The sequence below is a fragment of the Cololabis saira genome, chromosome 24 (genome assembly GCF_033807715.1).
Source record: "Cololabis saira isolate AMF1-May2022 chromosome 24, fColSai1.1, whole genome shotgun sequence".
Classification (NCBI taxonomy): Eukaryota; Metazoa; Chordata; class Actinopteri; order Beloniformes; family Belonidae; genus Cololabis; species Cololabis saira.
This window is the reverse complement of record NC_084610.1, coordinates 4,742,653-4,758,643: the sequence shown is the minus strand read 5'-3', so window position 1 is coordinate 4,758,643 and position 15,991 is coordinate 4,742,653. Positions and strand designations below refer to the sequence as shown.

Below are 15,991 nucleotides of genomic sequence, written 5' to 3'. Positions count from 1 at the left end.
CACATGAGCAGAAATCAATGCGAGGCATCTGTTCCACCGAGATAACCATTTACCCAGGAGATTCTTTATGAGCTGTCAAGCAAACGTCTAATTAATTAGTCTTAAACCTGGACCGCCCTGATCTGACAGCGTCAAGTCACAACCGGCAAAGTGTTTGAAAACACAAATGTTTAAAATGTGGTGGCCTACTTCTCCCCCTAACAACCCCCGTCTGCTTCATGTAGCCGGACCACTAAGAGGCAAATCATTAAGTCGAGAAATCCTCACATCTGTTTTTTCCATTCTGCTCTCAGCCTTAGCTCATTTCTGTAACTCGGTAGCGGACGTTTTGCGAGTGTGGGCTATTCCCAGCTGACATTACACAGCTGGGCTCGTTTTTGTGGCCAGCCATAAGACGTTACCCAGAAGTGCTTCTGGAGTTACGCTAACAGAGAAAGAGAGACTAAACTGATTAATCACACCTATTGAGAAGAGCTTCCGTGTGTGTGTGTGTGTGTGTGTGTGTGTGTGTGTGTGTGTGTGTGTGTGTGTGTGTGTGTGTGTGTGCGCGCCTTTGTTGCGCCGTCTGTGATTTGCAGCACCTCGAGCAAGGATTTGGATCAATTTACAATGTTTACAACAAAGATTTAAGTCCAAATCCGGAGAGCAGTTTCTCATAAACCTTCTTCTCTTTTTGACAGGAGTACATGGACGCCAACAAATGCATCGATGAGCTTCTCAAACAGCTCGAGGAGGAGCGCCGAAATGTCAGAAGGTAAGGTTCTCAAGACTGTTAGGCAGATGTTTTATGACTCGGGGATATCAGCAGCTGTCTGCAATCCATTCCCAACTGGAGGCAGCAGAACAATGTTATCTGGGTCTGAGAGCAGAACAAGCTTTGAATGCCGTTTTTGAGAAATGCTTCTTGTGTTGGAAGCACACTGAAAGTTGCAGACAATAGATAGAGTCTGGACCCAGTGTGGGGTTGACCGGGGACATTTCTCATGGAAGTCTTTTGGAGCAGATTTGCCCTGACAATGGGAATGAAGAGCTTATGGAGATGCCAATCTAATGACCTTGTCCCCTCCGTGCACCTATCATCCTGGCCCTGCCAGTGATGCACCGCTCCCATAGAAGAAAGAGACAATTTTTTAAACTTCACCCTCTTTTGTAAAAACCTTTCTCCATCTCAATGGAGCTCAAAGTAATTTTCCCCCCGAGTGAGCAGAGAGGGGTTGGGGGTGGGACAGAAGGGGGCAGGGGTCTCAGGGTGGGTGGCGAGGGGAATGAATGACCACTGACCATCCCTTTTACTTGGCCCGGACCTTAATAAAGGAAGTGATGTGTAAAGGAATGACCCTCAAGTCATTCCCTCCCCTCTTTATAAGACACCTTCTGTGACAGCCAGACCTAATAGCCACTTAGAGTTAGCGAATGTCTCCGCAGGAACTAACCTACGGTTGCATGACCGACGAACTTGATTGGAGTGGTTGTTCTTTGTGTGTTGCTTACATTATCTTGGATGTAGGACAAGGTTAAAGCTTGAGCTTTTAGGTGTTATAGGGTATGTATTTAAAGCTGCCTTCAAACAGCATCCAGTACTCCTGTTTGTACTGATCTTTCATAAACCCCTCAAACACCCCCTCCCATTCAGACTCTTAACACGCAGTCGTAAATCTCCCAACATCAGGCATCAAATGGTCTGTTGTACAGTTGCGAATGTCACAGACTGAGTTTCCATCACCACTAGAATTGTGGAAACCTGAATATTGCCAAGAAAAACTTGTAATGGTTTAGGTTTCTTTTTTCTAGACATGTCGATGGTCCAGTTGAGCACAAAAGTGTAATGGAAACACTTTTCTTTTCTTTTTGCATTTGCAAGTCTGGATGGATGTGATTTGGTCGGTCATGTGACCATTTTAATAACCATCCGCTGACACAGCAGTAACGATAGTTGCAATATTCTGTCCAAAACTGGGTTGTTTTCGTCCACGTTCTTCAAAGTCGAGATCATCTTCTTTCTTTCGCAGAGAAATCTCATAGAAAGAAGCCTCGCAGGACAACATTTCACAAGAATTACACTCTTTCGCAAAACACAGCTCGGTGGAACGCAACGGTACCTCGTCACATTTTCACGATTGTCACTTTTATTTTTCATAAAAGTGATGGAAATCCTCCTGCTGAGACTAAACATGAACAGATTTTCATTCCTACTGAACCAACCAGACTTTCCTGAGAAATGTTCAACATATTATCCTCCCGGGACAAAAAAACGCTTACTGCAGTAAAGTTTCCTAAAAGCAAGCATGGGTTTTATCAGAAAATCTACAACCACTGTCATGTCCGATTTATGAATTATGTTCTGTGTCTTGTCTGTATTTATGAAATATCAAGATGTAACATCATCGAAAAATCGCTTATCCGACCTACAAGGCTGCACACTTGTGATTGTATCACTCAGGACTGATGTCAAAACCAGGAGTGTTTATTTAGATAGCTGAAATGAGGTACTAAATGGAGTCTCAAGAGGGGACGTGTGGTTTTTATATCTTTTTAATATTGCACATTTTTAGCCGTTTTTTTGTTTTGGCCTTTTGAAATTCAACTTCTGTATTGGAGTCCCAGTGTTTTGTGTTGAGAAGTTTCCCCGAGCATTTTAATTCTCAGATCACCTAATATTGCGTTTTTTTTCACTCCAACAATATATTACATCAGCTGCGACCACTGTCCATAACTCCAAAAAAAATGAGGAGGGGAAATAAGTCGATTTTGGAGACGTAACGTTCATTTTTGATTATTTATTCAGTTTTAGAAGCCTCTCTTAAGTATAATGCCAGAACCAGGATATATGTATTAATTTAAGTACCAAAATCATTAGATCAGGGTCAGAAAAATAGCATCCATTCCTTCAATGTGGTGCAGTCTGACGCCAGGGTGGCCACCAGAGAGCCGGTCTGTGACACACTGGGAGCTAGACAGAAGTTTGGTTTGTCTAAAGGGAAGTGCTATCTACAAAGATCCTATTGTCTTCCACTGTGTATTGACAGATAAAACTGCAAGAAGCTCTCTGAGCTGAGATGCAATCATCTCAAGGCTGTAAACAAACCAGTGCATGTTGCTTTGAAAATTCTCCGTCTTTGAAGCCGAGTTTTCAGAAACAACATACCACCAAGCAGGATTTGTTCCCATTTCTTCCCAGAGTTGTTTGATTCAGAGCGGCGACAGTGATGAATGACTTCACAAAGGCTTTTGTTCAGCTAAAACGTAGACCTCAAGAAAAAAAAACACAACAAAAACACCTCTTTCCCCTTATTAGGCAGCATCTCACGGCGCTGTAGATGTCTCCCTCCACCCCTCCGAGTATGGGGCCCATCAATCCGTCAAGAGGTGAAAGAGAAGCCCTCGCATTCCTCCAGTTCCCTGCATCCTTTCTTTATGACCTACTGACCTACTGCATTCATGTCTCTCATTGTGCCACATTATTGGGCAGTTTCACACTGTTCAAGAACACAGATTGGACAATTATGACTTGTTGCGGCTCCAGACGCGGATACTTTCCTTTTAAACTGCTAAAAGCAACGCTAAAATGCAGGAGTTAGGACTTTAGCACACTCTTGATGCAATTAGTCAAATATTTCCTGCCAGATTGGCATCGCTGATGAACACAAAACCAACCTTTGTCGCCTACAGGTGGCGAGTGCTTACTCGTGAAAAGGCCTTCATTTTTAATTACATGTTTCTCATTAAGGATAATGTCTGGCTTGTTTGTGCTTGTGCATCAAAAACATCTGCTGTATCTTCTCCATCCAAAAGGCCCCCACCCCCCACGAGCACGCAGCCTCCTGCGCTCAGTCACAGCTCCGTTGCTTGACAGAGCACAAAACCCCAGTGGGATCCTGGCCGGGCTTTTCCTGCTCGTTCCATTGAATGTGACCACGTCCTTGACAGGCGGAAACAAAAGCTCTGCAGCCGTGTCAACATCACATGGAGCAAGTCCAAATTTGGCAACATCAGACACAACGTACAGTCGGACACCGAACCGGGGTTTCCAGTTATCCGTCTTTTGTTTGCTCTCCCATTAATCGCGATGAAACGTCTTTTCAAAGGGATCTGATGAAGCGTCGGCCTTGAAATGCTGCCGGGGCTCGGGCGCGTCAGTGTGTGCTGGACGCGTTGGAGATGATAAAGTTCATGAGAGACTTCTGCTGAGTGATGGACATGTTTAAAAGGGGCATATGGATGCTCTGCAGCGCTGAAAAGCATGATGGGAGGGGATGCGCTTGCATGACCTCTTTCTAGCAAGCTGCTGTGTCAAAGCTCTGTGACTTTGCAATCTTCCCCCCGTGGATTAAAACAATGCAGATTTATCTCCGCTTTTTCACTCACTCGCTTCATCGCTGCACAAGCTTTGTTGCTCTGCGAATCTCCTCTTGACCTTGATTTTTACCGTAGCACTGGCCTCACCTGCCATTTTCTGCCTGCGGGAGCAGATGGCGTTCATCTCTGACCCCTTCCACACCTTAGAGGACAAGCAAAAGTCTTCTCGGAGAGAAAGAGAGAGGTTTCGTGAGAAGAGGGGGGGGGGCAGCTCAGCTGGACATCCACAGGGTTTAGGGCAGGTTTGAGCAGGGGGCTGCAGCTGCAAACCAAAAGGACATTAGCGATGACATCTGCTGATCAATAATCTATTTGTCATGTTCGTAGTGGCTTTGAAGACTGAGGGATTACAGATAATAGGACTTGCTTTGTGTAACCGAGTTTGCCTGTGGGTAGAATTGGAAACATTCCCATTTTGTTCCGCAACAGCTAAATATTTCTGGGCATTTGTCCTTGTCTTATCAAGACTGGGTCCCTTGGACGGAGGTTTTTGATGAAGGCATCAAAGACCGGCTAGACGTGTTGGCTTATTCTGTTAAATACATTGAAACTGGAAACGGTTTAACAAATCTGTACGTTGCTGTTGCTACAAGACATATCTGGCGTCAAAGACGCCTGTGTGCTGCCGGCAGTCTGAGCCGGATGAAAGGCTGTAATCCTCCGCAATAGTATGTGGTGAGGCCTGGTCTGTCGATGAAGAGGTGGACAGGGTTCAGCCTCCTGCAAACCCTCCAACGCCCCTAAGGATCCGCCGTCTCGCTTGGGCGAGAGCCATGCATTTTACAACTTTAATTGGATAAGTTGACCGGTCTAATGCAATAATTTGATCAGGCTAAGCTCCAAAGAGATCTAATACGCTCTCAAAGTGTATTTGTGTGCCCTCTGAAGTGAATGACTGAGGCTAATCCATCTATTTGAGGTCACTTTACGGCCCCGGAATCCAGACTCCAACATATCTTTTAGGAGCAGTTAGTGGGCAAATAAAGCCACTGGAACCTTGAGAGACTGGAGGAATGTTTTGAGCTTTTTCAAATAAAAAGTCTGATCAAAGCTTGTGGGTACAAACCATGAGGCTAAATTAGGAGGTAGTTGTCTCCAAAGTGTTTCCCTCTCATGGACGCTGCCTCTAATTAGCAATTGCGTGTGTGATTGTTAGTATGGAGACGCAGCAATGCATTTTGTTGACTGTTAGCGCACTTGACAGCGAGGAGTTAACTGCAAACTCGATGATGAACACCCTAAAGCAATTAGTGAAGGAGTTGACACCGCGGGTGCCCTGTGACACTCCAGTCAACACTCTCCGGTTGATCTTGGCCATGATTCACCAAGTGTCTGGCCGGGGACCCTCTTTCCTGCAACATCCCCCCTCAGTCCTGTAAATGTCAAGCTCTACAGCTGTGATTCATGCGCAAAACGCGGACGCAGTTGAAGTGCACGCATCGGTTTTATGGAGCTTATGAGAGGAAGAGGTTAATCGAACGGTTTAATGAAGCCTTTTACTGATGCTCCCTCAAGGTCGTCTTCGTAGCCAACTGTAACATTCCCGCACAGGCTTCCTCCCAGACACACATCACTTACCTTAACCCCTCATCTTACTCTCTCTTCTTCTTTAAAGACTTTATTTAGTTGAGGTATTAGATGAAATATACACCTGTCATATTATCAAGGATGGACTCAGTCAAATCACGCTTGCACGTTAGACGGTATTATTTATAATCTCCATCAAGCACCTCCATCCTTTAACTGAAATTTCAACCCCTGTAGGTTAACGACATTACTGTTTCTAAGGAAATGTAGGATATGGTGTCAATGTCAAGTCATTTTTTATATTTTCAAAGAAAACAGACTCGGATTAGGTGGTCTATGCAGATCTCATGGTATACTGTGAAAGTCTATCATCCATTTGGATATCTGCTCTTAGCATCTCCTAATTAATCCAATCTAAAGTTGACAGCTCTAAGGGCATCTGCTGACACCTGGCATTAACGTGCATCTTTACATGCTTGGTTGGCTCTTATTATGTTGTTTTGAAAGGGATCTAATGTAAAATATAAGATGAATCAAATATGTGAAACATAACAATCCACCTTGGCGACCGAATCCATGTAGACAACGCACTAGAACTCGCCAACCTGAAAATAAAGAACAATGAGTACATTTACATGCATTCAAAATTCGGGTTATTGCTAATAATCCGGTTACTGAAACATTCAGAATATTCCGTTTACATGGTAATTAATCATTTGGGATATCTCCATCAAACCAACAACACGCAGAGAACATCATGAAGCAATTCCCGTCATTTCCGCTTCTTCTTCCTGTATCCAAATTCAAAACAAATGCTGCTTCGCGCAACTTTTCGCTCACCTTCTTTTAAATCTCGCTATCCCGGTACTTTCTAGCATCTACAAATGCAGAAATGTTCATATCCTTCATTACATTTATGAAGTGATTAGTCTCCTCCTGGTCTTGCGTTTCTCCGTGTTTATAAGAACTTCCTGGGCTCAAAAGACCAGGATTCCTTGTGAACAGAGCATGTGCAGAAAACAAATTCCTGTTCCGTTTGATGGGGATATTCCGTTTGGCGTTTACATGACCCAATATTCAGGTTTTAAAAGGAGTAACCCAGGGCTCATATTCGGGTTTTTTAAAAACCTGAATATGAACAAATTCGGGTTATTCAAAGGGGTTATTGGTGTTTACATGGCCGTGCAAAACCGGGTTATTGCTAATATTCGGGTTTTAAAAGGGTTATTGACTGCATGTAAACGCAGTCAATGATTTCCAAAGAACTTATCCTTCCAATCCTTCCTTTCACTTGATGTAAATGATCTGGTACCCTATTGGAGCATTAACAGCCATCCTCACCAATGAACCTGAACCAATCCCTGCAGGGCATCATCGCACTTCACTTCTCTGATTGGTAATATGTCTATCAAAAGGCAACCAGAGGCAGTTTCCAGTGTATCCATTGGTGCCCCCCCCTCAAAATCAAAGTGGAGACTAATGTGGCTTGAGTGATGACGCAACCTCAAATGCGTAGGTGTGTTTACAACTATACTTAAGGGTGTATCAATGTTAATACCAGATCTAAACAGGGTCTTTGCATGCCTGAAGTGACTTCCTGCTCCAAATCCCATAATGCATTGATCAGTGATCAGTTTTTTGTTGTTGTATTGATCTATTATGATGCATAGCAACCTTTGATGACCCAATAAACGGAAACCTGCTGACAATGGATATCTCCCCAACAAAGATTTCACGCAACAAGTCCATGCAATGCACGGATCCTTCTGTATGAGCGCGAGCGTGCTTCCCTTTCTGATACATACAAGGGTGCTTATGAAGCGAGCTTTATAGATGCACTGCTGCAATAAACGTGTTTTTGGCTTCAGTGGTTTCACAGCATGCTCGTGTTGTTTTTTATTCGACTCGTGACACGTATTGTTGGCTTTGGGACTGAATGGGCTATTGTCTGCATTCCTGGATGCAATTAGCTGTGTTTAAGAGCTGTTTCTGTTTCACTGGGGTCTTGCTTTATGCCTAATTACAGCTGTTGCTTTTTGGAGAGTGAGTTCTCCGACGCTCATTTGATGTATTGTAGAGTAAAAAAAAAAGTCTTTAATTATACTCTGGTTTAAAAAATTATGCTTTTTCTCAGACGTCACACACTCTGCGATTGTTTAGGCTCATCACAACATTCAGGTGAATAAAGTTCAGTTCAGTTCTTCTCCACTGCACAATAAACAGTTTTTATTATCAAGATCAGCTTTGGGTAAATTTGTTTGGAGTCTCTTGTGCTCATGAAAGTGTTCTGACTAATGGATGTGCTTCAAAAACATCCTCGGTGTTTGATAAGGAGCCCGATCCACCCTGTGTGGTTTTCGTTGTTGATAGACGCTTTGTGGTTTCGGCTGGCGGATGTCACAGTGGCTGCATCCAAGCTATTCACCCCCGCCCCCCCGGCCACTGCTCTGATCAGGGCTCATCGGAAAACATCTCCTCGGCTCTGCAGGGAGACGGGAAGGAGCGAAATGCCGCAGCACAGCAGTTGTAAAAGTGAGGGGCCAGTGAGACTGCAGCGCACGGTAGCCCTGAGTTGTAAAATACAGCAATCTGGCATTTCAACGGATGCAACGTAGCCTCAGAAACACAAACACAAGGTGCAACACTTCCAAAAACAACAGTCTTGTTGCCACTTTACTTCCTGAAGTTCGTTTTTCTAAAAATCCCTGCTTTTCAAGTTCTACCGTCGATGCTCTGACATAATGAGTTCTTAACCCTTGTGCTGTCTTCGGGTCAAGGAAGGAGGAAGAGAAGAAGGGAGAAATAAGGGAGGAAGGGAGAAAAGAAGGATAGAAGGAAGGGAGAAAATAAGGAAGGGAGGATGGGAGAAAAGAAGGGAGGGAGGAAGGAAAGAAAAATGGAAAGAAAGAAAGAAAGAAGGAAGGAGAAGGAAGGGAGAAAAGAGGAAGGGAAGAAGGAAGGAGAGAGCAGGAGGAAAAAAGGAAGGAAGGAATGGAGAAAAGAAGGAAGGAAGGGAGAAAAGAAGGATGGAAGGAAGGGAGAAAATAAGGAAGGGAGGATGGGAGAAAGGAGGGAAGGAAGGAAAGAAGGGAGAAGGAAGGGAGAAAACAAGGAAAGAAGGAAGGAAGGGAGAAAAGAGGAAGGGAAGAGGGAAGGAGAGAGCAGGAGGAAGGAAGGAAGGAAGGAAGGGAGAAAAGAAGGAAGGAAGGGAGAAAATAAGGATGGAAGGAAGGGAGAAAATAAGGAAGGGAGGATGGGAGAAAGGAAGGAAGGGAGGATGGGAGAAAGGAAGGGAGAAAAGAAGGAAGGAAGGGAGAAAAGAGGAAGGGAAGAAGGAAGGAGAATTAGGTCAATTTGACCCAAAGACAGTACAAGGGTTAAAGGTTAAAAAATGATTTGTAGCATCATATATTCATCTTTAAAACCATTTTTTTTCCAAACTGATGGCATCTTTTGCGCATCTAGATCTCCATGGATGTGTCTGATATTTCATGAAGTGTGATTTTCTTTTTAAGAGTTTAATCAAATACACAGCTCGAGGGTTTTTCTTCGAGGCCATTGCAAATAGTTTTGATCAAATACTCGTTTAAGATTCCACCGCAGTCGCCCCCCCTCCCTCTTTGTTAACCCTAATCGCTCCAAGAATTAAGTTTCTAAGATTTCCTTCGGTTTAATTAAAGATTATCTCTGTCGCCTTTAATCCGTCTCATTCCATCACTGATGACTCCGAGCGTTTCCTGAGATCCACTCAGAGGAAGGCCGAGTCTCGCCGGGCCACCAGCATCCTGCAACCCCCCCCCCATCACGCCGCCTAATGAAACATGACCGAAGTGCATTATCGTTCTCACTGCATGGCACACTCCATCTTCCCACAAAGAAGTGGAATGACACACATTCAGGCGCTCGCTAACCGGCGGTCTCTGGAGAAGCCCGAGCAGCCATCGTGTGATCAGTCTGGATGTTTGCAGTTTTCCTAAGCAGACTTGTTGGGTAAACAAACACGCTGCCTCTCCACAGTCTGGCATTTCCTTTACATGTCTTGATGCAGAAAGCATCCCATCCCCCTTTTTAACCCAAATATGGATGGATTGAAACCCCCCGTACTTCTGTGTCTCCAGTAGCGATGGGCGGTATGGACTAAAAAATGTATCACGATAATTTCTGGCATTTATCCAGAATATTTTAACGATAAAAATGACGATAAAAAAAATACCAATTCAACTCCACCTTTGTAACTATAAATCTATCACCACATTCAGTCTTTGGAGCCCCCAAATCACTGCTCTAAAAGATACTAAATGCTACTAAACTACACCATTTAAATTGAATTAATAAAAACCAATTAAATTAGTACACCTGTACTGCAAAACTGTAATGACTCCTCGCTCTCAGATCCGCCTTGTTTGTTACACAAAAACCTTTCTTTCTTTCTTTCTTTCTTTCTTTCTTTCTTTCTTTCTTTCTTTCTTTCTTTCTTTCTTTCTTTCTTTCTTTCTTTCTTTCTTTCTTTCTTTCTTTCTTTCTTTCTTTCTTTCTTTCTTTCTTGCTCATATCTTTCTTTCTTTCTTTCTTTATGGCTCATTTCTTTCTTTCTTTCTTTCTTTCTTTCTTTCTTTCTTGCTCATATCTTTCTTTCTTTCTTTATGGCTCATTTCTTTCTTTCTTTCTTTCTTTCTTTCTTTCTTTCTTTCTTTCAGGCTCCTTTCTTTCTTTCTTTTTGGCTCATTTCTTTCTTTCTTTCTTTCTTTCTTTCTTTCTTGCTCATATCTTTCTTTCTTTCTTTCTTGCTCATATCTTTCTTTCTTTCTTTCTTTCTTTCTTTCTTTCTTTCTTGCTCATATCTTTCTTTCTTTCTTTCTTTCTTGCTCATATCTTTCTTTCTTTCTTTCTTTATGGCTCATTTCTTTCTTTCTTTCTTTCAGGCTCCTTTCTTTCTTTCTTTCTTTCTTTCAGGCCCATATCTTTCTTTCTTTTTGGCTCATTTCTTTCTTTCTTTCTTTCTTTCTTTCTTTCTTGCTCATATCTTTCTTTCTTTATGGCTCATTTCTTTCTTTCTTTCTTTCTTTCTTTCTTTCTTTCTTTCTTTCTTTCTTTCTTTCTTTCTTTCTTTCTTTCTTTCAGGCTCCTTTCTTTCTTTCTTTCAGGCCCATATCTTTCTTTCTTTCTGGCTCATTTCTTTCTTTCTTTCTTTCTTTCTTTCTTTCTTTCTTTCTTTCTTTCTTTCTTTCTTTCTTTCTGGCTCATTTCCTTCCTTCCTTCCTTCCTTCCTTCCTTCCTTCCTTCCTTCCTTCCTTCCTTCACGTACATTGTGCGTGGATTTAACGTAGAATTATAAATCCGGCTTTACACAAAAACGTCATCAACGGGAATTTATCGTTTTTACCGCGAGATGACAAATTCTTACCGTGGGGAATTTTTTTGACGGTTTATCGTGAACGGTAAAATATCGCCCAATCCTAGTCTCCAGTTGATGTTACACCACTACCTTCATCTCAGACGTATGCTGAGGGTCTTCAGGACCTTCTGTGTGATGAATGTCTGACCAGGAACACACACCTCGACGGAGGGATTGACTGGTGTGGTAATGAGCTCTAGTGACGCGTGCTGGCCTCCCCGGCAGCCTCTGGTCACTCAACTGTGATCAAGCTGTGGGAGATTAATGTCATGGTAGGAAAGTCTAGCTGATGACCGGAGCCCTCGGCTGGCGGGTTCAGAGCACTGACGTCCGACGGGACCTGTGTTTCATCTGGATGTGTAACGTGTGCAGCCGAGCTTCACTTCATCCATTTCAGATCAGCACACGCAACAATCCTGTCAAACTGCAAAATATTAAACTATCCAACTGCGTGAGGTGGCTAAATTTAGCTTCCCACGGAGCAGTTACAACACGCCTGCTTGGTAATGCAGCTATAATTTAACGCTCTGGAACGAGCTGCAATTATCATGTTCAGGCTTGAAGATGGAGCCATGATTAAATGTAAACTGTAACCAGTCTGACAGCTTCATGTTCATGTTAAAGCACCTGATATGTGCACTCTCCTTGATTTAAACGGCCATTCGGATGCTGCTGCCAAAATTCAGTCACTTTACTACAGAACAGCCTTCCTCGTAGTTTTTATCTTAACCAGCAAAACGCTTTCATTAAAATGTCCACCTGAGTATTGTTGTTACCGGGTGACGGGCCTGGACTGCAGACGGGTCAGCTTGGCATCTGGACTGCAGAGTCATGCTGTTGTAATATGAGAAGAATGTGCCTTTTCTTGCTGAACTACCGGTAAACAAGACCTTCCCTGGAAAAATCTCCATTAACTTTGTATTGTCTGACTCCGTAGACGAACTGCACCCTAACCCTGCGTTCACACTGAAAGCGTCAAAAATCTCCTGACGCCTGCATCTCGCTGTTTGGTGTACATGTACTGTCGACGCCTGCAGGGGGCGGGGCTAAAGCTGCGCTGCAGAACTGGAGGGAACAGTGGGAACAGCCTACACATATAGCGTGCAGCGTGCATATCTTCAGTTTCCTATTTCACCATGGATCACACATTGGGACGCCTTCTTTATATTTTAGCGTTATTTCCGCGTAGATAAGAGTGAGTTTGATGCTCCTTAACAAGTTTGGTCCGCGGATCAACATCAACCGCCAGCGAGTACTTGCTCCCGATTTATGGTTCCGCGTCACACCAACGCAGAGCCTACGCCGTATGGTACGGGGCGACGCACACAGTACGCCGTCGATTTAACGCGGAACCATAATTCAGGTGAAGCTGCAGTCTGTCTGCGCTGATCACTGACACACCGGGTCGGAGCGGATTTGGTCATGATGTTTAAACTGTGTTTTGCGATTAATAAGCACGGTTTTTAATTATTTTGCGTTGGATCAATGTAGCAAATAAAATTGTTCGGACCATCCAGCTCCTCAACCATCAGTTACGTGTTTCACATGAGCAGTTCAGGTAAAAACGGCAGTCAAATCAACAAAAATGTCAGTTTGCTGGATGAAATATATTAATTCCTGATAATATAAGTTTGTTAGTGCACAGCTCTGCTCATGTACGCATTTGAATGAATGTACGTTTGTGTGTACATGAAAGTACAATCCGCATTTAAGGTTCTCACTTCAGGAATCCCGGTCTGTGATTGGACGCTGCCTCGGCGTCGCCGCTGCTCATTTGCATAAAGTTCAGATTTTTCAACTTCAAATTGACGCGCTGCTCCGGCTGCTCCTAAGGCCTCCGCTGCCTCTCGACGCGTGTTTTCATAGAAAATGAATGGCAGCTGACTGCCTATGACGCCCGTGACGCTTTCAGTGTGAATGCAGGGTAAGCAAAGAGGCCCAGGCCTCCCTCTCCCAGACTACCTGCTCCAGCTTCCCCAGGAGAAGCCCAAAGTGTTCCCAAACGAGCCAACAGGCACAAAGCCCCAGTCCTGAGGGATTCCTAATCAGATGTCCAAACCACCTCGACTGGCTCAGTCGGTCTCGGACGACTGAACCTCTTCAGCTTATCTTTAAAGGAAAGTCTAGCCACCTACAGAGGAAACTGATTTCAGCCGCTTGTATCAGGGATCTCGTTTCGGTCCCTACGAACAGTTGGTGACCACGGGTGGGTGGGAATGTGGACGGACCAAGGAACAGACTCTTGCCTTTTGCCTCGTTTCTGTCTTTGCAACAACAGACTTCAAGGTCTGCGTTACTGCTGACGTCACCACCTGTTGACCCTGAGCATGATGGGAGACGTCGTTAGTCTTCAAAGTCAACATTGTTTGTTTTTTTTAAGACTTAAATGAAATTTTTGTGGTACAACCTGAGCAAAATACCACAGACGGAGAATACAAAAGTATTGTTTCCAACTGTGTTTTTAAAGGGGACCTATTATGGCATCTAATACATATTTTGAACAGGCCTAGAATGTCTTAAAAACAAGCTTTTTGCTAAATAAATTAGAAATTCAGCCCCAGGGGCACGGTGGCGCAGCTGGTAGTGCAGCCGTCTCACAGCAAGAAGGTCCTGGGTTCGACTCCCGCCGGGGACGTTGTGGGCACTGAAGTGCGTGTTAGTTCCCCCATGACTTCAGCGCCCACACCCTGGGTGGGGTTGGTGAAAGGGCCTTTCTGTGTGGAGTTTGCATGTTCTCCCCATGTTCCCTTGGGTAGTTAATGTGAGATACCCTCACAAAAACATAGGGGGGAGGATCTGGCCGGAATAACGTGATCCTTCCACGCGCTACGTCCGGCCAGAGAAACCCCACCCTGTCTGGTGAAAAGATGCTGCTCACTCCACAGGTTAAGGAGGAGACCTGAGCTCAGTGCAGGAACTCCCGGGGTTGGTAGAGGATGGCAATGCCGGAGCACTGGGTGATAAAATGGGGGAAAAAACCGTGATAAAAATATTAAGAAAAAAAAAAGAAATTCAGCCCCTGTGCCATGTCTTTATCTTCCCATTCTCTAACCTCATTATCTATGCGGGATTGTGAGTGGGCGGGGCTATGATAATGAGGCTCTGTGCTGATTGGCTGCCTGAATGACGCGATACACCGCTACGGAAAAATGGCGGAAGCTCCGGCCGGCGGAGTTAGTTGTGGCCGTGGTTTCACGCATCGGAGGCCAACCTATGTAAATCGCATTTTCGTTACGTAACGAAACGAGCAGAATCTGAACGGCTCGTAGATCCACATCACACTGGACGGCTCATCCGGGCGGCTGTACAGACACCGCAGAATTTGGTTGCTTTCCTCCTTCTCTGAGTTGGCAGGCTGAGGGGAGACCACTTTATATATGTTAAAGCAAGAAAAAACTTGTTTTTCATAATAGGTCCCCTTTAAGAGTCTTAATCCGAATCATCTGAATCTTTCTTCATGTCTCATATTCCTGCGGGAACTGATTCCAAAATGTATCAAAAGTTTCCACCAGGAAAAAGTGATTGCTTGCTTGATTGCTGGAGGAGGGGGCAGCCGACGACCCATCATTAGTCTCCAGTCAGCCCGGGCTAGTGACCTTTAACTGGATGCAAAACCAACAACTGGCTGATTAACGAAGCTTCATCCCCGAACCCTGAACCCAGAGTAGGTTTCAGCAGTCTGTTAGAGCAATTAACAGCACAACAAAGCATATTCTCCTTCAAATAAGATGCTCTGTCAGGTCTTGGACGGCCAAGTTGCACTGGAGCCACTAGTGGCCAGTTGATGAACTGCAAATTTGCGACTATTGAAGACGTCAGATTATCAAACCAGATGTTGCCCTCTTGTTCTCGACTAGACTTGAAAACCCCCTGGAAGAGACATGATCTCTATTCCAAGATCACGTATTTCCGTTGCGTCGATATGCAACTTTTTCAAGCGAGCATCTCCAGCGGAGCATCCGAACACTTCTAGGACCCCAACCGCAGGTATCCCTGTGACGGAGGCAGCTCTCCACGCCGGGTACCCCGTTACAAATCCATATCCACCCACCGGCCCTCCAGCCTCTATCCCAGCACCGTCCTGTCTCCTTCCCTGGACCCCCCTCCTCCCTGTGGAATGCTATGGTGTGTGTGTGTTAGTGTGTGTGTGTGTGTGTGTGCGTGTGCGTCGGTGTCACAGTGGTGGAGCCAGGATGGCTGTGTGGGCGGCTGTGTGTTTCCAAACAGTGGAATCTGTCACTGACACCCCTGGCAGAGCAATAAGCAGCGCCTTAATGAGCTCAGCAGATCACTCAGCACACAGGACTTCTGCAACCCCACACACACTTCATTGGGCGCTGGGGAACATGCGTGGAAAAACGACGCGATCAGAGAAACTTGTTGTTTCTCAGATCGTGAAGCCAAACTGGTCCTGTCGCGGCGCGATCGCTCAACTAGTCGCCGCTCGCTCTTTGATCAAATTAGGATGGACCGCTGCCCTCAATATCTCTTGATTACCCTGCATTTGTAAGTGTTAGCGTTGACTCAGTCCTCCATTTGTCTCATTTATCCAAACGGGACAATGGTGTGTAATTGGTGACCACCTGCTCTTAAAATCAAATCACGTTCGTTTCATATTCAGATTTCCTCCACGAGACAGCTGCGTTTATGATAAAACACAATTAGCCTCTCTCTGCATGACATTTTGGTCACATGCAATAATAAGGAATCATG

The 15,991-nt window shown here is 44.6% G+C and overlaps 1 protein-coding gene across 3 annotated transcripts in view; it reads left to right on the top strand.

The window, feature by feature from the left end:
- LOC133425368 (nck-associated protein 5-like) overlaps positions 1–15,991 on the top strand; it is a 204,052-nt gene that overhangs the window by 84,323 nt on the left and 103,738 nt on the right. For all 3 annotated transcript variants that reach the window (XM_061716190.1, XM_061716193.1, XM_061716191.1), the window contains one exon: positions 681–754. In XM_061716190.1, coding sequence (XP_061572174.1) covers positions 681–754 — 74 coding nt within the window. The remainder of the gene's footprint in view (positions 1–680; positions 755–15,991) is intronic.